Source organism: Phyllostomus hastatus, unplaced genomic scaffold (assembly GCF_019186645.2).
Source record: "Phyllostomus hastatus isolate PE091 unplaced genomic scaffold, TTU_PhHast_1.1 phas_contig_17, whole genome shotgun sequence".
Taxonomy (NCBI): Eukaryota; Metazoa; Chordata; class Mammalia; order Chiroptera; family Phyllostomidae; genus Phyllostomus; species Phyllostomus hastatus.
In genome coordinates this window covers 10,913,403-10,939,561 of record NW_025333664.1, presented here as the reverse complement: position 1 = coordinate 10,939,561, position 26,159 = coordinate 10,913,403, and the positions used below count along the sequence as shown (strand labels likewise).

At 47.7% G+C, this 26,159-nt stretch overlaps 2 protein-coding genes across 2 annotated transcripts; both read right to left on the bottom strand.

Annotated features, from left to right (window-relative positions):
- Positions 1–12,791: 12,791 nt before the first annotated feature.
- Positions 12,792–14,653, bottom strand: LOC123814998 (protein WFDC11-like; the record flags this gene model as incomplete). The annotated part of the gene is made up of 3 exons (XM_045833160.1): positions 12,792–12,899; positions 13,409–13,551; positions 14,539–14,653. Coding segments are annotated over 3 exons (348 nt in total), but the record flags the coding sequence as incomplete, so codon positions are not given.
- An 8,105-nt stretch (positions 14,654–22,758) lies between these two features.
- Positions 22,759–23,745, bottom strand: LOC123815355 (protein WFDC10B-like). Its single transcript, XM_045833659.1, has 2 exons — positions 23,652–23,745; positions 22,759–22,968 (listed from the first exon to the last, which is right to left on the bottom strand). The coding sequence occupies exons 1-2, from the start codon at positions 23,743–23,745 to the stop codon at positions 22,835–22,837; spliced, it is 228 nt and encodes a 75-aa protein (XP_045689615.1). The 3' UTR covers positions 22,759–22,834.
- Between the last annotated feature and the right edge of the window lie 2,414 nt (positions 23,746–26,159).

Sequence of the window (26,159 nt, the reverse complement as noted above, 5' to 3'; positions counted from 1 at the left end):
TGAAGTCACAGGGAAGGAGTAGGAAAAAACTGCAGAGCCCACAAGTTGGCGTATGAGTTTATTTGGTGAAGACTTGAGCTTTCTCAGGATAGACAGGTCCAGGACAGAACAGGGAGGTCCCTAGCTGGAGCCCGGGGGTGCCGCAGCGGGGAGCCGGCCGGCGCTCGTCTTACACCACGTGGTCGTCCTCCTGCACCCACTAGCGGTGAGCCAGCCTGAGCTAAGTTTTGATTATTGTTGTGAAGGGTTCACTGGAAGAGAAAAGTTAAGTGGTGAAAAATCAGGGAACCCTGGGGACATCCGTTCCCAAGCTTAATAACACCCTTGGTCCCGGTTCATGGGAACAAGTATTGTTTCCGTAAGATCAGCAGTTACCCAATTTTAAGCAAGTCCACCCAAGGGGTTTGTCCATTGAGCACATGGTAGAGACCAGCTCTCCTGGGGCCTGGCTGAGACGAGGGGCCAATGGAGAGGACAGGCTGAGGAGGCAATAGCTGGGGCCTTGGACAAAGGGAGAGTGCACGAAAGGAAGGGTGATGTTTCAACTGAATGAGAGTGAGAAAGGAGTAGAGGCCCCCATGGTGGTGCTTGGGTTCATTCTGAAGCGAGTGGCCACTTCGATGCGGAGATCGGAAGGCATTGCCTTGTGCACTCTGTCTCTCTGACCAGGAGCTGGGTGACTGCCATCTTCCGTTCCAGGTCACATCCTCTGAATGGCAGTGAGGACGTGTACCCAGGCCCAAGCTTCCCTCCCCAACCAACTCACTCGTCGTGCAAGCAGATGTTGCCACAGAAGGTCCAGCAGCATGTATGATTTGACCGTATGCATCCATTTAGCTTGGTGCACCTTTGCACACAATACTTAGCCGGAGGCTGTACCCAGCACTGCTTGATGTGTTTGACTTCATCTGGAAGCGAGATGATAGGAGTTGGCAAGGTCTATCCACTCACAGTTTGGAGAAGAACCCTTGCCAAGCTTAACAACCCCTGAGTTTCAGAACCTGAGCCCCAAGCCATCAAGTATTTCTCTGTCTTTCCAGAAAATCCCTTGCTTGAAGTCCAGCCGGTGTCCTTCCACAGGAGAACATGCTTGTACGGCATGACTTCCATCTGAGCACAGGTCCCCACGGTGTTTCGGGCCTTCCAGCCTCTTTCAGGACCCGCCGCACCCTCTGGCGTCCACTACCACACCCAGTCTGCAGACTGGAAAACCGAGCTGGGAGAGACTAGGAACCCGCTCCTCCCCTTTTCTGCTCTCTCTCTCTCTCTCTCTCTCTTTTCACTTTGATTTTTATATTTTTACCTTTTAATAATTTTTGGTTTTTACTTACAGTTGACATGCAATATGATATTAGTTTCGGGTATACGACCCAAAAGATTAGGCATTTGTACAACTGATGAAGTGATCACCACAATAAGCCTAGTAGCCATCTGATCCCATCCGTAGTTATGACAACATTACTGACCACATTCCCTGCGCTGTACTTGACATCCCCGTGACTGTTCCGTAACCCCCAGGTTGTACTTCTTAATCCTTTTGCCCTTTTCACCCAGCCGCCCCACCCCCTTCCCATCCGGCAACCATTGAAATGTCATCTATATCTGTGAGCCTGTTTCCGGTCTGCTTGTTTTTGTTTGTTTGTTTTTTAGATTCCACGTACAAGTGAAACCACATGGCATTTCTCTCTCTATGTCTAACTGATTTCACTGAGCACGGTACCCTCCAAGCCCATCCTGGTGATACCACCTCAGCGTTCAGCCTCTCCCCACATTCCGTACCTCCCACTGGCCCAGAGCCTTCTGCCCTCTCAGTCCCTTCATTATCCCCATGTGTGTTTGTTTTTTATCAGATGACCCCACATTTTGACTCGCTAAGTACATCTTACTTATGTTGTCTATTTTTCATGGTCGAAAAGATTTTTCCCCTTCAAGCTAAATGACTGTGTTGTGTTACAATGTTACCCTTTGGGCATGCATCAAAGGCTCACTCCGATCAGGCACAGAGATTCGGAACATATGGGCTCACGGGGCCACTCTGTGCTGATGTTCCTGGTGCCCAGCGATCTGCCCTCGCAGACTTTTACGTCCCATGAGCTTATGAAAGGCAGACAAAAGTTACATTGCCTTTCTGTATGCCCAGCGTTGCTTTCAGATCTGGGAAAGAGAGAGCTGGAAGGGACATCAGAGTGGGAGTATCCAGCCTAATCTTACTTGGGTGTCTCTGCTTGAAGGAGGGTTTGATCCTCTGAAGGGTGACCCTGGAAACTGAGCCCTGAATCAGTTATGCCAGACATCCCAGGCCCGGGCAGAACGCCCTCCTCCCTTGCCACACCACCTACGGAGAAGTTTGTGCCGGATACTTCCCAGCACAGGCAGAAGCATCTTCACCCCACAGATGCACAGGATGAGTAGGAGGCCCCAGGGCTTCATGGCTGTCTCTTATGCGTGTTTGGGTTAAGTTCTGGCACAAGACACGTCTTCTCCAAATGCTGCGAGAGGCAGAAAAGGAATTGAGGAGAACAGAGTAGGAAAGAGAGAGAAAGTGCTGGTGAATATTGTGTTATTCTTCCTCCTGCTTTTCCTTTTCACTCTCCGGCACCTAACAACCTACCAGGCTAGCCATCGGCTTCCCCATGCTTCTTCCCCATCTCACATTGCAAACCGCTTCCTTTGCAAAATGATTTCTTTAAAAAATTCATTCCTCGAACCAAAGTGTCACAGGTTCAATTCCCAGTCAGGGCACATGCCTGGGTTGCAGGCCATGGCCCCCAGCAACTGCACATTGATGTTTCTCTCTCTCTCTCTCTCTCCCCGCCTTCCCTCTCTAAAAATAAATAAATAAAATCTAAAAAAAAATTAAAATTAAAATTAAAAAATAGCACAATATTAAAAAAATCATTCTTGTTTTTCTGATTAAAAAGCAATAAATGTATAGATTGTATAAATCATAAAACAAAAAATACAAAGAAAAAATGGACATGCATTAGGAATTCCACCACCCCAGAGACAACCAGGATATGTGTACCTTTTGATGCTGTGGTCATAGTTTTTATGAAGTTGGAATAACAGAACACCCTGAGTATCCTGATTTTCTATTTAAGAACATATGTAGCTGAATGATATAGTTCAGTCGCGATCCCACAACAAAGAGTACCAGAGTGATTCCAGAGTGAGTGACGAGATGGATTATTCAGTGGGACTTGAGAAAAGATGACGGCCCACAGCTGGTCAAGGGACTGTTAAAGCTTTCCTCTACAGCCCTGGCCTGTGTGGCTCAGTGGGTTAGGCATCATCCCACAGACCGAAAGGTCACCTGTTCAATTCTCGGTCAGGGCATGTGCCTGGGTTACGGGTTCGGTCCCAGTTGGGGTGCCTACAAGAGGCAACCGATTGATGTTTCTCTCTCACATCAATGACTCTCTCTCTCCCTCCCCCTCTCTCTAGAATCAATTTTTTTAAACTTACATCTACATAGATGATGTAAATGCAAGTTTTAGACGTGTGAATCATTGAGTCCTTGACTTTGAGGCAAATTGGGTTTAGGTGACTTGAGGAGAGACAAGAGCAAGAAAAAGGAGATCATGGAAAAGATGGCGGGGGGGTGGCGAGAAAAGAAGCCCTTATCATGTAAAAGATAAAAGATCAGCTGTTTGGGGACTTCCACTCTCCAGCGCTTGTATCTGCTCTGCAACCTACTGCGCTCAGAACCCGCATCCCTGCCAGCTTGCCTCGGCATGGCTTGAGGGAGGAAAATTGCCAAGTTAAGGTGTCGAGGTTTCATTTGCCATTGGGCAATGTTTACATCAAAGGCTACAACTTCATTGGCGATGCCCCAGGCCAAAGGAGAACTATGTCTGAGCATGGGAGGCTTCCAAGTCCCTATAATTTACAATACTCAGCTTTTTTGCACAGGAGAGCCAGTGAGCATTGCACGGGAAAGCCTTGCACGTGGCTCAGAGCATTCTTCTGGCCCCCTGAAGGCACCAGCTCAGAGCAAGACAGGCGTGCAAAGAAGGTGGCACCCCCACTCACAGGTGAGGATATGAGGTGTGAGGCAACTGGGTGAAGCTGGGCATGGGTTGGGGTTCCTGGCACCTGCCCTTTGCACAAAGAAGGAGGAAGACTGGCACATACTGACAGAAACACAAAAAATCCAAAATAATAGGTTCTATAAAGCTGTTTATTGGCATTCAAAAATATCATTCTAGATTTGAGTTGTCCAGAGCTTTGACATCTGTTCATTTAAAAGGCTTCATGTTTAGTGCAGTTTTCTGAGTTCCCTACTTGCCCTTAAAGGGTGTCTAGGATCTGGGGATGCCCAATGCCCTTCTTTGCACAACTCAGGGCTACTAAGTGATCCCAGAGAAGAGAAGCATCATCACACCCAGGCCAGGCACTACTCACATATGGGGTGCTAGGTGGATTCTTTGACTGTCCTGAGACAGAGTACAGAACAAAGAAAAGGCTCCTAGGTATCACAAAGACACAGCACTGCTGCCCACCCCCAGAAACTCAGGATCCCTGGGCTTTCCAGGTAAGGTTAAAGGGGAGGGAGTATTGAATTGAGAGCCAGGAATGTTGGTTTCTTGTTTCATCTCTGTCCCTTTTACCTTTGGGACCTCAGACAGGTCCCATCACCTCTATCTCCATTTCGTATTTGAACAACAGAGACAATGATCGCCACCGCACGGGAATAACGTTGACACCACCTGAGCAGGGAGCTCATCCGAGCAAGCCACAAACAATAGCCTGTGCCTCAAGGATCTCAAGAGCCTTCCCCCCACCTACCTCCGAAGGTGTCTGAGTTGAGTGTCTGCAGTGGTAACCCACTGACAGCTCTTCTTTCTGGAGTCTTCTTACTCAGGGAGGGGAAGGAAGGTTGTGTCCTGGAACAGGGTGCAGAGAAAATGATGATTTTGGTGGTAGCAGATCTTTATGTTCTGCCCAGTAACTACATGTTGGTCAGATCACAGACTGTTTCCTTCCATACTCACCCATCCGGAAGTCCTGGGTTGTCTTTGATGTGAGCGGTGTCTCCCACTAAGCCAGGAGGCACGTCGCGTACCTGGGTTGCAGCTCTGGCCACACCCAACAGACCCCAGTCTAGAGTCCGTATCTACTGCATTTGTGTCTATCCACTGACTGGGCGTGGAGAATAGTCTGTTTACCTATTTTCCTTTGACTTGTTGTGTGGGCTATGGAAGGTCTAACCTTCTCCTGTAGCGATTCTCCTTTGCTAATTAAAGCATCACATCACCTCCCACCAAATGCCATGTGAGTTTGATGTGAATAAAAAGAGACCAAATAGGAAGGGCTTTAGAAGAAATAGATTCGGTTCCCCAAATATCAAAGAGGGGCCTTCTATTGGGCATACAAGCGTATGTATATTTATTTATATACACCTAAGATACCTATTTATTCCTTCATCCACAAATCCCACTTTTCTTACATTATTTAAAATCAAGGCAACCAACTAAATGGGAGAGGATGTTTGCAAAAAAGACCTCCAATAAGAGGCTAGTATCCAAAAAATAACTCCCACAAAAGAGTACCCACAACTCAACAACAACAACAAAAAATAGTTAGAAAATGGGCAGAGGACCTCAACAGACACTTTTCCCTAGAAGACATACACATGGCCCACACATAGGTGAAAAGATGCTTAACTTCACCAGCTGGAAGGGAAAGGCTAATCAAAACCGCAATGAGATACTATATCACAGCTGTTAGATCGGCTGTTCTCAACAAGACAAGACACAAGTGTCGGAGAGGATGGGGGGAGAGAGGAGTCCTCATCCACTACTGAGGATGTAAGCTGGTACGACTACTATGGAGATTCCTCGCAAAATTAAGAATAGATCTACCATGTGACCCAGCGATCCCTCTTTTGGGTATCTACCCCTAGTTTTTCAAACCATTTATTTGTAAATATATATGTACCCCTATGTTCATTGCAGCAGTATTCGCCATAGCCAAGATACAGAAACAACCAAGGTGAACAACTGGATAAAGAAGATGCAGTACATATAGGCAATGGAGTACTACTCAGCCACAAAAAAGGATGAGATTCGCAAAATCATGGTAGATCGTGAGAGTATCATGCTAAGCAATATAAATTAGATGGAAAAGGACAAGAACCATGTGATTTGATTCATATGGGAGATATAATACAGAACAACAAGCCAACTCCTAGACAAAGGCAACAGCATGATGGCTATCTGAGGGAAAGGGTGGGAGGAGCGTGGACAGAATGAAGAGGCTCAAATATACGGTGACGAGAGGAGACTAGACTTCAGGGGGTGAGCGCACGGTGCAACATAAAGATGCACGATAGAACTGTACACTAGCAACTCACATAGCCATTAACTGATAGTTCATAACTAATATTATTATCCCAATAACTTTAATATTTTTTTAAAATTCAGAATTTTTGAGTAAAAGTCCTCAACATGGCAGGGTCCATCAGTAACCGGTACAGCACAAATGCTTGAGCACAGGCATTTATTTTAAATGAGAGCCATACAGCCATGGAAAGCTGTGTTTCGTGAAATACTGTCCTGATTAAATGAGGGGGAACAAGATGGTTAATGAAAGGCAGGTGATTCAAAATGTGAGAAAACAAAGAATTGTTCATATTAAATGTGCAAAGAGCCCTGGCTGGCGTAGCTCAGTGGATTGAGCGCGGGCTGCAAACCGATGTGTCCCAGGTTCAATTCCCAGTCAGGGCACACGCCTGGGTTGCAGGCCATGACCCCCAGCAACTGCACATTGATGTTTCTCTCTCTCTTTCTCCCTCCCTTCCCTCTCTGGAAATAAATAAATAAAATCTTTTTTTAAAAAGCTGAAGTTTAAAAAAAAATAAATGTGCGAGGAAACTAAAAGGATAACACAGGGGACTCTGGAACGATGTGAGGGTGGGGAGCACCGGTCCCGGCGCAGTCAAAACCCACTTACGACTTTTGCCTCCCCCAAGGCTTAACCATAGTTTGCCCTTAGCATTCCTGGATTCAGCCAATGGCAGGTGGAAAACAGGGTTTTTTTTATCCTGAGTTTAGAAATGTAAAGAAAAAAAGAAAAGAAAAAAATCATTTTCTATCTTGGGTTACTTAAAGCTGCAGATGAGAAATCCAAGGATACCCAAGGGCCAACAGTATTTACTGAAAAAAACTCCAGGCATAAGTGACCCTGCGCCACTCAAATCCGTGTTGTTCAAGGGTCCACTCTACACTGAGACTAGGTTAATTCTACACAGTGAGATTATCGTCATTCCTTACTTACATTTTTCTTTTTTCTGTAAATTATCTTGCAATGAGAAAGTAGGAATAGATGACAGCTTTCAGGACAGAAGTTCCGTTGCACCAGGAGGGGCGGTTACCTGACGGGAAGGGCAGGCTCTGCAGAAGCCCAGGCCCCGCACAGCACAGGCCGTGGGACGTGGCAGGCTCAGGGGAGGGAGCCAGCGCTGCTTGCCCTGCCCTGGCCTGGCCAGTGGAGGCAGGAAGGAGCCCAGGACACCCTTGCTTCCCTTCCCTCCTCACGCCAGCTCTCCACGAGAGCCTGTGCCAGACTCAGAGCTCACTGCTCTGGCTGAGTCATGGCGCCCCGGGCTCTGCTGCCCACCCTGCTCCTCTGCATGCTGCTGCTGCTGCAGGCCCAGGGAGGGCCGCGTCATCGGAACAGGATACAGAGTAGGTGATGGGCGGGGGGGCAGGCATGGGGAGGGGGCACCAGGGGCTGTGTCCAGCGAAGGATCACCTGGGAATCAGAACCTTTCAGCACCTCCTGCTTCAACCCCAGCACTGTAAAGACTCCGGGTCCTCCCAAACCATGGCCCTCCAGCCCCTTCACCCAGCCCTGGGACCAGCAGTGGGGGTGGAGGGCAGCCTACATCTTCCCATTCTCCACTCCCCAAATCCAGAGACATATGGTACACACACAGGTGACGGGTGCACAGAGCTGAGAATCAGATGGGAAAGCAAAACGATGATTCTTTGGTGTATGCACACCTGTGGCAGGTCAGCACCCCAAGATGTTTATGGAAGTAATACTGGGGTGTAAATGTTCATATTAAAGCTATCATCAGAGGATGAGGATGATGACGGTGGAAGGGAAATACCGTAAGTGTTACTTTGTGGGAAGGGGCGGGGTACTACAGACAGTGGAAAAAGGAGAGAGAAGGGGTCAGGCAAGTTCACCTTCTCTGGACCCTGCACATTATGGAAAATGGGGGAGGGTTTACAGGGGTCTCAGAGTTCACCGAGGTCTCGGAGAAGTCAGAGCGGAGATTGTACAGGGGCGACTTCACCGAGGCCAGGAGTGAGATGAGAGCGGGTCCTGGCTGCAGGAGTAAGAAGAGTGTCCAGGGTGCCCAGGCACGGAGCTCCACTGACAGGGAGTGGGGGTAAGGGGTTGAAGACGCAAACAATCACCAGGATGGGCGAGGGGTCGAAAGTGAGGTCCCTAAGAGTCCCGAGTGTCGTGAGCGGGGCCTGGGTTCTGCAGTCATGAGGAGTGGGCCGTGCGACCTGGTTCTGTGACCCCAATCCCGCTCAGTTTCAGATACACAGCTGTCCACGGAGATCAAGGAGTGTGAGAAGAGGATCCAGGTACATTTGTGCAGACGCCCCTGTAAACATCACAGAGAATGTCAAGCAAATAACGTGTGCTGTTTGAGCTTCTGTGGGAGCATCTGCATGAACGTGCTCTGAGCGGGAGGGGGGCTGGGCTGTGCACACTGCACCCCCAGCCCTCCCCTGAAGACTGGACCAAAGAGACCAAGGACCTCAGGTCCCGGGCACAGGGCTGCCAGCAGCAGTGCCATTCTCGTCCCTGTGCGGACGCCTTGTTCCTGTCCAATAAACCAGAACAAATGTCCGGGCACCTGGCTATTTTCCTCCCAGGACTTGTGCTTATTGAGAAACCAGGGCACAGCCCAGCGTGCCCCCACCTCTCTGGGCCCTCTCCCCTTGTCATGCTTCTCTGCCCTCTCTCCTTTTGGCCCACGCACCCCTGCCAGGCCCCTGGAGGCTCAGCCCCCTTCTTGCTCTGCTCCCTGAACCAGCACTCCCAGAGGGAAGGACAGTTTGTGTGCGCCGCCCCCCAGTGCTAATGAGAACATCCTCGCCCTGAGTCCTAAGGGCCAAGTGAACCATGAGATAGGGGGGTGCTAAACCCTGGGGTGTAGAGTAGGGGCCCCCAAGGAGGACTCTTCTTTTTTTTCCTTAATCCTCAGCTGAGAACATGTTTCTATTGATTTTAGAGAGATGGGAAGAGGGGGTGGAGAAAGAGAGACATCAATGAGAGAAACATTGATTGCCTCTTGTATGCACCTTGCCCAGGGATTGAAACCACAACCTAGGTATATGCTCTGACCGGGAATTGAACCCACAACCTTTTGGTGCACAAGACAATGCTCCAACCAACCAAACCACCTGGCCAGGGCAAGGAGGCCTCTTCTTAAACTTGACCCACACCTGTCTCTTTCTCCCCATTCTCCTTGTAAAGTTCAGGTAACAGTCTCTTTATGCAGAAGGAAATAAACCCCAGGAAGTTAAGTGACTTGCCCAAGGCCAGGGAGAGGGAGGGGCCACTCATGCCCTGGCTGGCACAGGGCACTTCCTCTGGCCTCCCTGCATACCAGCTGCTTTTCTGCTGTGGGGAGACCACGGGCACGCAAGTGAGTGCCTGTGCCCACCCAGCGCCCCCACTGCAGCCTCTATCAGGATGGCCACTCTCCCGATGCAGCCTGGGACTCGGTGCCAGGACCTCAGACTCCAGTGCCTTCCAGTGACAGAGTGCCCCCTACCTTACCCAGGTCCTCCTCCTTATGGCCTCTCTCTCTCTTTTTAATCCAGAGGAGAGTCATGGGGTGGGAGGACAGGTGGTTCCACTGTGAGGCTGCTAAGGATTAGCTGGCACAGGATGGCTGTGAGTCTTGTCTGTGGCCTCATGGTGAACCAGTGAGAATTAATCCCTGGGGTCCAGGCTTCCTATCTGTGTAACCACAGCACCTCTGAAGTGGTCCTGGGGCGAGAGCAGGGACTGAGTCACGTGTGGCCACTCGGGTCATGGAGTCAAGTGTGGGGGTCGCAGACAGGCAGGCCCTGCTGCAGGCAGGTGTGCAGTGTGACCCTGCAATTTAGTGCTTCCTAGGCATCAGTGCAGGGGACAGTAGAGGAGGACACCTGCCTCCACTAATCTAGACCCTCCCGCCCAGCTCAGCAGGGTAGAAGAGCGGGGACACCTGGGAGACCTTGAATCTCGCGGAAGCAGAAGCAGCAGCAAATGCACATTCTGCCACGATCTGGGCCTCCATAATACCAAACCTCCGCCTGCAGAAGACTCAGTCTAACAGTCACCAGGGGTTGTGCATTATTTGTTCCCTTCCCATGCCCCAGACCTGCTCCTTCCTTATGCCAATTCCAATGGGAATATTCTAGAAGTATCTCTTGTCTCATGCGTCATGATGTTGGTCAACTCCTGCCTTGTTACCAATCTTAAAATGTCCCCAGTGCTCACAGGTGGGTCCATACCAAGGCCTTCAGCGGCAAAGTGTGTCCCACCCAACACCTCATAGCTGTCTGTCGCATAACAAACTCAGGGTGCCTAATTAAGAAGCCACCAGAGTTTCTGCAACTCAAGGGTTGGGTTAAGGTGCCGAGTGCAATATCTACCACCAAGACGTGCACTTCGGCCCCCCAATATTTGGAATGGGCATGACATGAAGGATTCAGGGAAGGCTCTATCCAAGGGAAGTTTGGATACATTTCAAATTCTACTATTAAAATGACATTCTCTAAGAGCCTACCCATCCAGCAATGTAGAGTGCAGTGTCTAGATGGGAAGAGCTCACTTCCTGAAAACAGTTAGAGAAAGGCTGTGAGAAGGTAGAAGTAAGACTCCAAGCCAGAGGGCGCCAAACATCTGATCTGCAAGACTCTTCCGGGCCGTTGTTGCTGGGCTTAGCATGGCCCTTTTTTTTAAAAAAAGATTTTATCTATTTATTTTTAGAGAGGGAAGGGAGGGAGATAGAGAGAGAGAAACATCAATGTGCGGTTGCTGGGGGCCATGGCCTGCAGCCCAGTCATGTACCCTGACTGGGAATCGAACCTGCGACACTTTGGTTCGCAGCCCGCGCTCAATCCACTGAGCTATGCCAGCCAGGGCTGGATGGCCCTTTTTTATGTTGCTTCAGGTTTTCTTTTGTTTACAGAAAGTTTACTTGAATTATCATTTTTAACACTAGTTGCTTTTCTTTTTGGAAAAACTCCAGTTAGTATATATTTAGATTTTCTTTGCCCATCTTCTTTATTAATCATTTTCTTATGGTTTTTACTTTTCGCATTTTATTTTTGGTCTCCTGGCTTTTTTTCATTCTTTTTCACAATGGCTCTTAAGTTTAGTTGAATTTATTGTCTTGAATATCTTGTCACAATCTTTATTTATAAAGTGACTTTTATCCCTTTCTTCAATGTTTTGTGTTGTTAATCCCTTACTTATCTTCCTGGGGCAGGGTGGGGGTTAAGGTTTATTTTATTCCCATTAGAGAGAGAGGGAGAAACATCAATGCAATCGAAACACCAATCGGCTGCCTCCTGCACACACCCTGGCCAGGGACCAACCCCATAACCTGGGCATGTGCCCTGACCAGGAATCGAACCGGTGACTTTTGGTTAGGGGACAATGCTCAAGCAACTGAGCCGCGCTAGTCAGGGCCTGGGTTTTCTTGTTTTGGTTTTGGTTTTTGTCTACTTGTGTGCTAAGTTTTCAAATACCTGGTGCAAGACATTTTCCAGATGTCAAAATCTTTGTTTACAGATATCTTAAAGTTGCAGTGCTGTATTACCTTTTGGGGAGACTTTTTCAACAGAAATATTTCAATTTTCATTTTTCCTTGTCTTTAATAGTAATTTTACGTTGAAGTTGTCTTCTAGTTTTCCATAACTTTGTAACATTTTATTTTACCAGACCAGCAATAACAGTTTTATGCTCAAATTGTCCTCAGCTTTGGCCGCTGGGAGCTCCTTCAGGTTGGTTCCCATTTCTCAGTATTTTACATTTCGAGCATTTCCCTGCTTTCTGACCCTAAAAGATGCCCCCGTCTCATCTTGTATATTTGAAGCCTAGTTCTAGAATCAGCCATTGCTCTAAGGAGCTTTGACTCATTCATTGGAAAATGGTATTTAGAACCCAAGATGTGGGCTCCTGGTGTGCTTATTACTACTGCACTACCGCTGCTTCTGAGCCTCTTCAGCAGGCAGAGCTAGGAAATACAGGTATGTATAACTCATGTACGTACACACAGGTATCTGTAATTATTCCTTTGTCTGTCTATTTGTATGCAGATTAATTGAAACTCAAGTTTATATTGATGTCTCTGGGTACCCAGAGTTCATTCTAACATTCTCCCTGTGCTTATTCTATAACTACTTTTCTCAGACAGTTAGAAACCTGGTTCCTATCACCCACCAGTCATGTATTTGTTCAGTCTTATGTGTATGTAAAGTCATTTTAGAATTGTTTGCCCGTACCCTGTGAGAAACTGGTTTACCAGAGATCTGCTCTCTAAAAAACTAAATTAAAGGGCTGCTGGCCACTTACCTTCATTAACATGTCACGTGAAAAATAAATTGTGTTCTGTGAAGCCCACGAGACGAGCCTATCAGTTCTAAGGTAATCACATGGGGAAGTGTTGGAAGCTTATGTACTCTGTAGGATAAGAATCATTTGGGGCGTCATAATAAGGTAATCAAGGATAGTGAAATGAAGTAGAAAAAGCCAAGACCATTGTTGGTAAGTGAGTTTATTTGTCAAGGTCTTCCTCCTGCCCAGCCCTCAGTGAGGACCGACTGGTGCCCCAAGTAAGAGGCTGCGGTTTTTAGCTGTCTTGTATAGATTGGCTGCAAGAAAGAAAGCTTAGATGTCAAGTGGCTGGGGAACTCTGAGAAACAAGCACTCATTCCCAAGCTTAATACTGCCCATCCCGCCAGACTGTGGGACAGGTATACTTCACGGAACAATAGAAATTGTCCACTTCTGAGTGGGCAACAGGTGTCCTATTGGTTGGTAGAACACAGAAAAGTGGAAATTTGGGGCCTGGCTGAACCAAAAGGGCTCATGGAGTCAATGGTTAGAAACCTGGATGAAAATTAGGAAAAGGGCAAACTGTGGAGTAATCTAATGAGGGCAGTACAGGCGTTAATTATATAATTACTAGAAGCAATGTGTCCCAACCTGATGTCTTGGTTTATTTGCCAGTAAATTGCTTTTCAGGTTTAGGGGGTATTGTCTTCTGCTATTTTGGGGCCTAGGATTTGGGGTACATCAGTCCTCAATTTAGGAATAACAGCAGCTGAGGAGAGGGTGAGGACCCGTGGTGACACAGCCCAGCACACATCCCCCAACTCACCGCAGCTTTCCAACAGATGTTCCCACAGTAGGTCCAACAGCACGTGTGATTGACCCTTGCACATTTAAAGGACTTGGAACACTTCCTGGTACAATCAACGATGTTTGGATGTCCCCAGCACTCCTCAATGAGGCTTTTATCCCCTGCAATTGAGGTGAAACCGTAAGAGGTTAAGAAGCATGGGAAGAGGAGCCCTTCCATGGCTTAACAACCCTTCCAAAAATTCAAGCCCAAGTCCCCAGCAATGTATCCATCTGTGTTGCAAGAAAATCCCTTCCTCAGCCTCCCCATTGCACTGTCTCTGCTATGTTTGCCTTCTCTGCTCCCGCAGGTCTTACCTGTGTTGCTGATCCCTGTGTCCCCTTTGACCATCCTAGAGATAGGACTCAGTGCCTTCTAGCCCGCATGTGCCCTCCTAGAAACTCTACATTCGTGTAACAGGACATCTCGTATCCTGAGATATTCTTTAGCCTCATTACCATGCTCAAGTTATAGTGTGGGAAGCTAGACCAGGCAGCGTGAGGAGCAGATGGCCTTCCTGTTTCCTCTCCTCCTTGCTGGCCATGCCTTTAATAGCTCAGCCTCCCTTCAAAATCTTCTCTCACTCAATTTTTAGCGCCCCCCCCATTGCTTTTTCTTATTATATGGCCCCCCAACTCGGCCACACAAAGGACTCATTTTGTGTCTATTTTCTGTATTTTCACATTCTGAAAGACCCTACCACTAAAACGAAGGGTATATACTAAATACCCTTTTAGTACTCATCAACGTACACACAGTGAGGACACAGAGCTTCTGGAAGCCTGGGAAGATACTGCAGCTCTGTATTGGTGTCCCCCATCCAAAAATAGCCTGACATGGGGAAACAGTATATCCTTGTAACCTGTGGAGTGTGTGTCAAAGTGGACGGACACTCATGGTCACTGTCAAGTTTGGAAGAGGAAGCATTAAAGGACCTCAGGCTGGGAATTTCTTCACTCTCTGTGCCTACAAAGATTGGGATTCTCTAACAGGTTATCCAGGACAGGTGGGACCTGAATCAGATGTGCCCAACACCATTAGCACCCCTTCACGTGCCAGGAAACAAGCACAGCAACCCCCACCCTTTGTTTCCAACCCAGTCTTGTCACCTGTACCCGGTCTGTCCTTAATTTCTGCCAGCACGGACAGCAGCACCACACACAGGAATGTCGTGAGTAGAGGTGTCCACAGCTTCATGATGCTGACCACGTGTCTGAATATGTGTTGTCAGGATTTTTTCCTTCCCTGTTGCTGCTAGAGACCAAGAGATATAAATAGTTGTAAAGCAAGAGGATGTGCTTATAGAATTTCTCTAGCTTCTAATTATTCCTCCTTATCTTCTACCCACCCAACAACAGGCGCACACCTCAGCTGAACACTGCTAAAATGTCATCTTGCACTCTGGGTCTTCCTCGTGCAGGAACAATATATATTTAGAAGTGGGTTGCCTTCCTTTTAGTGAATGATCATTCAAATTCAGCATGCAGTCCTGGCTGGTGTGGCTCAGTGGATTGAGTGTCGGCCTGTGAACCAAAGGGTCGCAGGTTTGATTCCCAGTCAGAGCACATGCCTGCATTGTGAGTCAGGTCCCCAGTAGGGGGCATGAGAGAGGCAACCACACATTGATTTTTCTCTCCCTCTTTCTCCCACACTTCCCCTCTGTCTAAAAATAAATAAATAAAATCTTAAAAAAAATTCAGTGTGCAAAATTCTTAAAACACTAAAAAAGTACACAGAAGACAATGAGATTATTTCCAGTAATCCTCTCTACTGATGTATATTATTCTGTCTTTTATATATGCATATATATGAAAATGAATTGTTTTTATAAAACATAAATCATATCAGGCTTGCTGTTATACATCTTGACATATTTAAAGTTATATAACATGATATTAAAATGAAAGTTTTGGCCAGGCCTGTGAAACATATCACTGGTAGGGCTTTTAAAAAGAGAGAGAAAAAGATGGCCAAAAAGTGGTAAAGGAACTCTTAAAACCTTGCTTGTTTGAAAGGTGGAAAATGGTTAGGAATTTTTTTTAAGATTTTTATTTATTTATTTTTTAGAAAGGGAAGGGAGGGAGAAAAAGAGAGAGAGAGAAACATCAATGTGCGGTTGCTGGGGGTCATGGCCTGCAACCCAGACATGTACCCTGACTGGGAATTGAACCTGCGACACTTTGGTTCACAGCCCACACTCAATCCACTGAGCTACACCAGCCAGGCATGAATTTGACATAATTTTTGGAGGAGATCTTCGAGTGGATTTCCTTTAAATAATGTTGTGCTCTCTTAATTCCAAGTCACTAGAGAGGCTTTAACGATACCTCCTACTGAAACTGGACTGTGCCCCAAGGGTTTGCGAAGACATCGTAGACAGGTGTCTGAGTCACACCTGAGAACACAAAAGCCTAAGAGGCCAGCCAAAGTGACCTCTGGCCACAAGACAGAGACTACAGCTTGACACTGGTTTGACAGGGCAAAGAATACAAGAAAGAGCCGGTGCGGGTGTGTGCCAGATTGTTCCAGGCGGGCTGCCTGGAAGGGCCATGGGGCCTCAGCAGAAGGAAGTAGAAAGTGAGTGGCCACAGCCCGAGGGTCTGGGAAAGGAGTCACAATAGACCAGCCAGGAAGGAGCTGGATTCATCCGTATCAAGAGACCCGCAGCCGAGAAACTTCCATCTGGGGGGGTGGTGTGGAGAGACTCCGAGAACCCAGAAAACCATCCATGACAGAGTCCATTCTAAGCCCAGAAAGCACAAACACAAAGGTACACGACTACCTGCCAGAAAGAACTTTCTAGACTCCCTGGCTTCCTCTCCCTCCTCCTCCTCCAAAATGGCACTTAACCAACTGCAGGAGGAGAGGAGAGAGGGAGGAAACTGAGCACTCTCTGGCGCAGCTGCATGCATTCAAGCTTAGTGTTTTGACTATTGCACGGGCTTGGACTTTTTTATGTGTTCTGAATTGAGGCAGTGTCCAGCGAAGTCCAGTTCTATGCCCCAACTCGCATACAGCAGCAGGGAACGAAATAGCTCTTCCCACTAAATTTAAATGAAACAAAAGACAAGTCTCCCGTGAATGTTTCCCCGACATATTAGTTACACCTATGATTCATATTTTCCCATTAATCATAAGACACCTGAAAATTCATAAATTTCTCTTCCCAAGGGGAAGAAATACATGGCATTGGGAACTTTCTTACAACTCAAATTTGGTTAAATGCACTATTAGCTTCAGAGCTCAGCTTTGTCCGTCTGGAAGTCCCAAGGAAAGGATACTGCCTATCTCAAACCCTGGAGAGTTGTTGCCACTTTTTTTCTCCATCACAGTTGATTTATTCTGCCAACAGGGTATACATCTTAGCTAAGAGGGAGAGCCTCTCCCACTCGTCCCTACACTACAGGCTGTCAGTGTAGTTTACGACAAAGAGCAAAACACGACACTGGAGTTGGAGAGGCTCCAATGCATTTAGCTTAATGTAAGCTATGTGATTGGACAAACACCTACCGTAACTCCTCGGAGCCTCCGTTTCCCCCCTCTGTAATGTGGGGGTGATATTAGCAACCCCATGGCAAATGCTGACTATGTGAAGCACTGAGTATATGAGTCGGCACACAGAACAGGCAAAATAATGTTGGCTGTTACCACGATGAAGCTCAGACTCTCTTTTCTTCTCCAGAAGAGTGAAAGTTATTGAATTTCATTGACTTCACCGTGGTCTTTCTTTGAACTGTTTAATCTCTTTAGAATCAATTCTGATGAATGGGTGAGATCCCATTCTTCATTCTTCTGTTCTAAATGTATTTGTCCCACAAATACTCCTATTAAGTGACTATTATGAATCAGACACTATTCTAAATACTGAGAATACAGTCATGAATAAAGCCAGCAACTCCCCCGCCTTCATAAAGCTTACATTCTAGTACAGGGGACACCCAACAGACCCCATACGTAAAAGAAATGTGCAATACTAGATGGACATCACTATGAAGGAGAAAAATAAGAGAAGGTTTGGGACCTAGAACAATATGCAAAATAATTGGTGGCTCTTATTTTAGGCAGCTCACTGGTGGTGAGAGTTGGCTTTCTAGAAAGAGGAGGTTAAGTACTGTCCAGAAAAGTTCCTTTCCCCAGTTGTCTCTCCCCGCTGACCTGGTGCTCCACGTGACCAAGCCAAACAGAGAGAAAAAAAGAAGCAAGGACAAAGAGGTCTGAATACTACAAATAAAATGATCACAATGCAGTCATTGTCTCTCTCCCTTGCACGTGACCAATTTTCTTCCAAAGTCTTTATTTTTGCTTTGATGTAATGCATGATAACCTACATGCGTTGGTTGAAATCCCCCAAATGCTCAAAAGCAGGCACAACCCCTACAGACATTTTAGACGGTGCAAAACTCATTCTCTTCTCGGCATATGTGACCAAATAAAATAGGAACATAAAATTTGAGGCTCATGGACCTTTAGATGGGTTGCCTTTAACTTTTTAAAGAATTATCATTTGGAAATAATTTCAAAGCTACAAGAGTAAGAGTAGAACAAAGAGCATCTGAATACCATTTGCTCAGATTCACCTAGTTTAAGAATTTATACATAGACACACATACCATATATAGTATACATTCACACATACACACACATATGTATTCTAAACCACTTGAGAGTGTCGTGTATCTTGGCCCTGATTTAGGAATAATTCTTTTGTGAGTGTTAACAAAAGGGACATTCTCATACATGAACATAGTGTAGCTGTCAACTTCCTTAAATTTAACATTAATAAAATATACCTTTCTGCTTTACAATCAGTATTCCTTTTTATAAATTCAGCCAATAATGTCCTTTGTCTGTCATTACACCGAAATTTCTGAGTGCTCCAAATACAAAGACCGCCCATCTTTTCTTTTAATTCAACATTCCTTATTTGGGGTCTGTCTGAAATTTCTCCAGGATTAGACTCAGGTTCTGTACTGTCAGTGGAAATGCTACGTAGGCAATACACAGTGTCCTTCTCAGGGTGTCACATATGAAGGGACATGTGTCCGTCCACGGCAACTTTCTGCCTCCGTTTCTCCATCTGAACAACAAGGACAATAATGTCTTCGGTAGAGAAATCGTGTTGGCATGACCTGGGCGCCTGATTTGAACAGGGCACTCATCCAGGCACGCCACAGATGAAAGGGTGTACAGCCTCACACGTATAGCCCCAAGGCCCTGACACCCACCTACCTCTGCTGATGTTCAGGTCAGACGTGCCAGTGATTGTTTCACTGCCGGTTCCTCTTCCTGGGCTCCGGGAACCACAGAGCCCCGGCGCAGGGGGCAGGCTGCGAGCAGAACAGATTTCAAAGACTCTGAATGCAGTTATGGTTCAGGTTGTGGCAGACCAGCGAGTTCTGCCCCGGGCTATCGGTTGGTTGTGTACAGACTGTCACTGAATTCCTCTTCAAGGAGTACTCCCTTTTTTTCTGCAGATAATAAATATAGTTAGACACAGGGCCCAATAGAATTGCAGGAGCTTCCCCTGCCCTGCCACGCACACTTCCTGGAAGTCTGGGTGACTGTGGAGGTGGGGGAGGGTCTATCTGTTTTTCTCTAACATTTGTGTGATGACTTTTGCAAAGCCCCAGCTGTCTCTACATTAATTTCTCCACTGCTGGCCTCAGCATTACACTACCCCATCATCAATGTCTCGTGGCTTTTGTGATGATGGAAAGAGAGAGCTCTTCCAACAGAGCCTGCAAAGGCCACAAGACATGGAGATTTAAAATGCAAACTTAACCTGGGTTCAAATCCGAGCTCCCACCGTCTTTGGGCAAGTGGCTAATCCTCCCTGTGCCTCAATGTGCTCATCTGCAAAGTGGGGATAATAACAGGCCTTTGCTCACAGGGTTGCTGTGAGGCTTCCGTGAGTGATTTCTGGTTAAGTGCTCAGAGCCAATGTCGGGCTTATAGGCAGCGCTGTGCAAGGTCTGTTAAATAAACAAATGACGCACCCCATGAAGTGTCAAGAGTCACCCAGTTTAAATCACATTCACTAAGTGTCAGATATTTAACATGTATTATCTAATACTCTCAATGACCCCATGAGTTTAGTACTATGATTATTCCCTTTTAACAGATGCAGAAACTGAGGCAGAGAAAAGTTAAGTAACTTGCTCAAGACCACATTGCTGGCAAGTGCCAGCTACAGGATTTCAAAGGACATGACTCCGGCGCAATGTATGCCAGATGGCGAAGCCTGCAGCGCCTCTTGGCGCTGGGAGGTATGATACTCCTTGGGCCCATTTCCCATCACCAAGATCACTGTCTCCAGGTGCCCTTACGATACCAGCAGAGACGCATCATGGGAATGGGAACTCCAGAGACCAAGTTCTCTGAAACTCCACTGAATCCCATGTAAAAATGGGAAGAATAATAATAGAGCTCATTCCATCAGGTATTTCAAGAATTCAACAAACTAAAGGATGCATGTGTTTTCCTTAAAGGTAGTTCTGTGTTCCTTCTTCAGCCACAGAGGCTGCCAGCCCGCACTTGAAGATTAATGCATCCCTTCCGGGCCCCACTCAAAATGGGTACTCAGTTTGCATTCCCTCAGGAAACAGACAAGAGGAGAATGCCCAAGAATGAACTTTGTCCCCTCCAAACTCCCATCCAACACTGTGCCTTTCCTCACGGTGGGCAGAGCAAGGCGCAGCAACTTGTCCGCTGCCTCAGAGGACCTACCCCTGCGTGCCGCAGGCCACTGGCTGTCTGGAAATTTCACCAACATGGCGAGTCTTGCGCTGGTATCAGGTGTGTCTCCCATCCTCTGGCATGCGCCTGATAAGGCACCTAGGATATCTGCTATTTTTGTTCCCTGGCGCCAGTGGGCATAATGTGATCAGTGCAATGGGCAGGCATGATGTTGGGAAGAGAATCAGAGGTCAAGTCTCTTCAGCCTCTGTTATGACAAAGGCCCGAAGCAACGACAGCCCTGAGAGAAGGCAGTGAAGGTGTGTTGTGAGTTAATACCCATGAGAAAGCTACTTCTGATTACCTTGGTTGATGGGTATGAAGGGAAAGAATTTTCTAGAAGCAGGTCAGGAGCATGTGGAGAGGATGATGCAAAAGCAGCGCGAACATGAGGCTATGTGTTTGGTGGTGAACAGTCCAGCTCTGACCAGAGAGCTCTGCTGGGACTTGACATTTTGGAGACCCAGATCGTGCATTTGCTTCTTCTTCTGCTTCCGTGAGATTCAAGGTCTCCCGGGCATCCCCGCTCCTCTACCCTGCTGAACACGGAGGCACGCCGCTGCTCCAATGAGACAAAACAGGGAGTGAGGTCCAGGTGAGCACTGCTTCTAGCCATAGCATTCTAGGTGTGGTCTCTGAGCTCTGTGGAACAGGGTGCACTGTCCAGAGAACTCTCTGGAACACAGGTCAGGGCACCAGATATTACAAGGAAGAAGAACAACAGTTCCCAGTATAATTTATGACCCACGACGTTCATGCCAGGGGCAAGGAATAGGTCAGCCTGGAAGCCACAGGACACCCACATGGCAGGGAGCACTGGACTTGGACGTGGGAGGTCATTCTCTCCCTATGTGGGCCCTTGCAGGTCACCTTACTTCTCTTAATAGTCTCTCCTAGGGTGTTTGAGGCACAGCCAAGCCCAGGAAGATGCTTGGAAAGTGAGGTTATCTGAGGAAGAACCAATAGGAACTTCTGTAGGGCATCCCTTGCCACCTACCCACCTCTGACAATGTCTGCGCTGGTGGTTGGTCATGACCTCTCTCCCAAGGCCCCCTTGTCCAAGGGCAGTTCTCAGTACATACAGGTGGGGAAGATGCTCAGAGTCAGGAGCCCTGTGATGCCTCTGAGTTGGGTGGGAGGCTCTGGCCTGATGGAGGCAGGTGTCCTCTTCCAGTGCCCCCTGCACTGATGCCTAGGAAGCACTGGATTGCAGGGTCACACTGCGCACCTGCCTGCAACAGGGCCTGCCTGTCTGCGACCCCACACTTGACTCCATGACCCGAGTGGCCACACGTGACTCAGTCCCTGCTCTCGCCCCAGGACCACTTCAGAGGCGCTGTGGTTACACAGATAGGAAGCCTGGACCCCAGGGATTAATTCTCACTGGTTCACCATGAGGCCACAGACAAGACTCACAGCCATCCTGTGCCAGCTAATCCTTAGCAGCCTCACAGTGGAACCACCTGTCCCCCCACCCCATGACTCTCCTCTGGATTAAAGAAAGAGGCCATAAGGAGGAGGACCTGGGGAAGATAGGGAGCACTCTGTCACTGGAAGGCACTGGAGTCTGAGGTCCTGGCACCGAGTCCCAGGCCGCATGGTGAGAGTGGCCGTCCTGATAGAGGCTGCAGTGGGGGCGCTGGGTGGGCACAGACACTCACTTGCGTGCCCGTGGTCTCCCCACAGCAGAAAAGCAGCTGGTATGCAGGGAGGTCAGAGGAAGCGCCCTGTGCCAGCCAGGGCATGAGTGGCCCCTCCCTCTTCCTGGCCTTGGGCAAGCCACTTAACTTCCTGGGGTTTATTTCCTTCTGCATAAAGAGACTGTTACCTGAACTTTACAAGGAGAATGGGGAGAAAAGGACAGGTGTGAGTTAAGTTTAAGAAGAGGCCTCCTTGCCCTGGCCAGGTGGCTTGGTTGGTTGGAGCATTGTCTTGTGCACCAAAAGGTTGTGGGTTCAATTCCAGGTCAGGATGCATGCCTAGGTTGTGGGTTAGATGCCCAGTCAGGGTGCGTACAGGAAGCAACTGATAGTTGTTGGTCTCTCTCCCTCTGTATCTCTGTGTTTCTCTCTCTCTCTCTCTCTTTCCCCCTCCCTTCCTCCCTCTCACTCTCTCCTCCCTTTCCATCTTTCTTAAGTTAATAAAAACATGTTCCTAGGTGAAGATTAAGAAAAAAAAGAAGAGTCCTCCTTGGGGACCCCTACTCTACGCCCCAGGGTTTAGCACCCCCCTATCTCATGGTTCACTTGGCCCTTAGGACTCAGGGCGAGGATGTTCTCATTAGCACTGGGGGCGGCGCACACAAACCGTTCTTCCCTCTGGGAGTGCTGGTTCAGGGAGCAGAGCGAGAAGGGGGCTGAGCCTCCAGGGGCCTGGCAGGGGTGCGTGGGCCAAAAGGAGAGAGGGCAGAGAAGCATGACAAGGGGAAAGGCCCAGAGAGGTGGGGGCACGCTGGTCTGTGCCCTGGTTTCTCAATAAGCACAAGTCCTGGGAGGAAAATAGCCAGGTGTCTGGACATTTGTTCTGGTTTATTGGACAGGAACAAACCTTCCAGACAGTGTGGAGGTGGACACCCTTGTGTCCAGGATTTTAGGTCCTTGGGTTTCGGCCATAAGCACAGTCTTAAAGAGACAGGGGATGCAGGATCCCCAGCCACGCCCTCTCTCCCACTCACAGGAGGTGCATGCAAACGTTCCCGCAGAAGGTCGAGCAGCATACGGTGTCTGGTTTTTGACACTGCAGGAAATACGAGCAGTGGTGGTGGCACAGATCTACGCTGGGCCGCTTCTCACAGGCCTTGACACCTGAAAGGAGCGGGAGAAGGGAGGATGGAGGTGGGCCACACAGGACACTGCTCTCAAGTTTAAGTCTCCTCATGACCCCAGAACTCAGGCCCCACTCATGACACTCTGGGACTTTTCTGGGACTTCACGTTGGACCCCTGACCCATCCTGGTGATTGGTTGTGTCTTCAACCCATTACGCCCATTGTCTACCAATAGAATTCAGCGCCTGGTCTCCCTGCAGCCAGGACCCTCTCTCATCTCACTCCTGGTCTTGGTGAAGTCACCCCTGTACAGTCTGCACTCTGACTCTGAAACCTCAGTGAAGTCTGAGACGTGCTAAAATAAATTTGCTTTCCTGTAAACATCTCCGGATGTCGACCTGCCACAGGTGTGCGTACACCAAAAAATCATTTTGCCTTCCCATCTGATTCTCAGCTCTGTGCACCCGTCACCCGTGTGGGTACCATACGTCTCTGGATTTGGGGAGTGGAGAATGGGAAGATGTAGGCTGCCCTCCACCCCCATTGCTGGTCCCAGGGCTGGTGAAGGGGTTGGAGGGCCATGGTTTGGGAGGGCCTGGAGTCTTCACAGTGCTGGTGTCAGAGCAGAAGGTGCTAGAAGGTTCCAGTTCCCAGGTCCTCCTTCGCTGGACACAGCCCCTCGTGCCCCCTCCCCATGCCTGCCCCCCAGCCCATCACCTACTCTGCATCCTGTTCCGACGACGCGGCCCTCCCTGGGCCTGCAGCAGCAGCAGCATGCAGAGGAGCAGGGTGGGCAGCAGAGCCCGGGCCGCCATGACTCAGCCAGAGCAGTGAGCTCTGAGTCTGGCACAGGCTCTCGTGGAGAGCTGGCGTGAGGAGGGAAGGGAAGCAAGGGTGTCCTGGGCTCCTTCCTGCCTCCACTGGCCAGGCCAGGGCAGGGCAAGCAGCGCTGGCTCCCTCCCCTGAGCCTGCCACGTCCCACAGCCTGTGCTGTGCGGGGCCTGGGCTTCTGCAGAGCCTGCCCTGCCCGTCACGTAACCGCCCCTCCTGTTGCAATGGAACTTCTGTCCTGAAAGCTGTCATCTATTTCTACTTTCTCATTGCAAGATAATTTACAGAAAAAAATGAAAGGAAAAACATTAAATGTGTAAAAATATATGGAAGCAAACTGACTTCCTCATCAGATGAATGGTTAAAGCAGATGCGATATAACGGAAATGGTGTATCGGAATGGTAGCGTGGGGTACCGGGGGCAGGGGGAGGTCACTAAGAGAGCGGATCTCAAATGGTCTCACCCCACAAAATAAATAATAATGGTCTGATGTGATGGAGGTGTTAGATAACACTATGTCAGTCAGCATTGTGCAATATTTGTGTTTTTCAAGTTAACATGTAGTACGCCTTAAACTTCCACAATGTTATATGTCAATTATCTTTTAATAAAGATGGGAAACTTAATGTCTATATCATATACACTATATATTACAAATAACACATGTGTACTCTTCCAGCTTTATTAAGGCATAACTGGCCTATAAATATATCTTAATAAAGCTATAAATATATATTACACACTTATTTTCCAGATTTATTTATATGTTCATTGTAAGAAATATAACAAAATATATTATATGTTATATAATTAATTAGTAACCGATACATCAGAGAGAGAGACACACTACCAGAAGACATGGAAAGAAGGGGGCATACAGTAAGTATCTTAGAACTCAGAGGGAGGGTACACTGGGGTATACCAGATGGTTTGGTCAGTTAATATAGGCCAGGCTCTGTGTTTAGCCACATCACTGCTTTTACAATGGACCCATGGGTAGAGTGGCCATGATGACAGAGACGTGGGCTATGCATCAGTATGCATTCACAGGTGCTTCGAGACAAGTGAAATAAAACCTCACAGTGGCACAGACCAAGGTGGAGCCCTTGGTGTGGCACCAGGGCTCAGGGGTGAATCAGCCACCTGAAGCAGGGTCAGTCCACCAGACCCCTTCCTCCCTGGAAAGGGAGCGACTCGCCCTGAGCGGGATAGATGCACGTTCTGGGAGTGTGATTTGACGTTCCTGTCTGCAGTGCCTCGGCCAAGACGACTATGTAGATAGAGTGTCCGATGTACTGATGTAGGATTCCGTGAACTATCACTTCGTGCCAATGGGTAAATTTTACATCAGAAGAGGTGCAATACCTGGTCCAAAATTACAAGATCCCATCGTACCACCCTATACTGTATCACCCAGAATCCGTCGACCTGACATACTTGTGGGTTGGCCTGCTGAAGAAGCATGTAATGTCCACTTTGAAGGTGACCCCTGCAAAGATGGAGCACATACCTTCTGGTTGGCAAACACAACACTTTGAACCGAAGGCCATTGTATGCTGCAATGTCTCCAATAAACAGAACACACGAGTCCAGAACTGAGGAACCCTGAGTAGCCACAGTCTACATCCCCACCAGAAACCTGTATACCCTGTTCCTGCAATATTAGCTTAAGGAATTAAGCTAAACACATTAAGGAAACACAACCGTGCATTAAGGAAAACACAACCCAGTTACAAAATTGCAAGAGTTGAATAGACTTTTCTCCAAAGAAGATATAGAAATAAATGGACAGTACATGAAAGCAGTCTTAACATTATTAGTTATTAGGGAAGTGAAAATCAAAACCACAGTTAATGCCAACCACTTTGTACCCACATACATGGCTATAATCCATAAAAGGAAAATAATAAGTGTTGACAAGGGTGTGGAGAAATTGAAACCCTCATGCATCAGTGATTAAAATGTTAAGTCTCAATCACTGTGAAAAGAGTTTGCCGTTTCCTCCAAAAGTCAAACGCATAAAATTACACATCAATTTCACTCATAGGTATATACTCAAAAAAATGAAAATAACTACTAAGAAAAATACTAGTACATGAATGTGCATACTATACTATTCACAATCACCAAAGGGTGGAAACTACCCAAATGCCCATCAGCAGGTGAGTGGATAATCAAACTGTAACATGTACATGCAATGGAATACTATTCAGATATAGAAATGAATGAAATACTGATACTACAACATGAATGAACCTCAACAACTACGAAGATAACATTTCCACTTATCATCTTGGCAAAAACTCAAAAGCATGACAACACATTTTGTCATGGGAAGCGTGCTCCCAAGGTGCAGGAGCAGCACAAACTGGTGCAACCTTTGTGGGGTAGGATCTG

Excerpts from the sequence above, each read along its gene's own strand:
- LOC123815355 (XM_045833659.1), bottom strand. The coding sequence starts at position 23,745 with ATGGCGGCCCGGGCTCTGCTGCCCACCCTGCTCCTCTGCATGCTGCTG. Across the intron at positions 22,969-23,651 it reads TCGTCGGAACAGGATGCAGA|GTGTCAAGGCCTGTGAGAAG; the intron begins GTAGGTGATGGG and ends CGCTCCTTTCAG.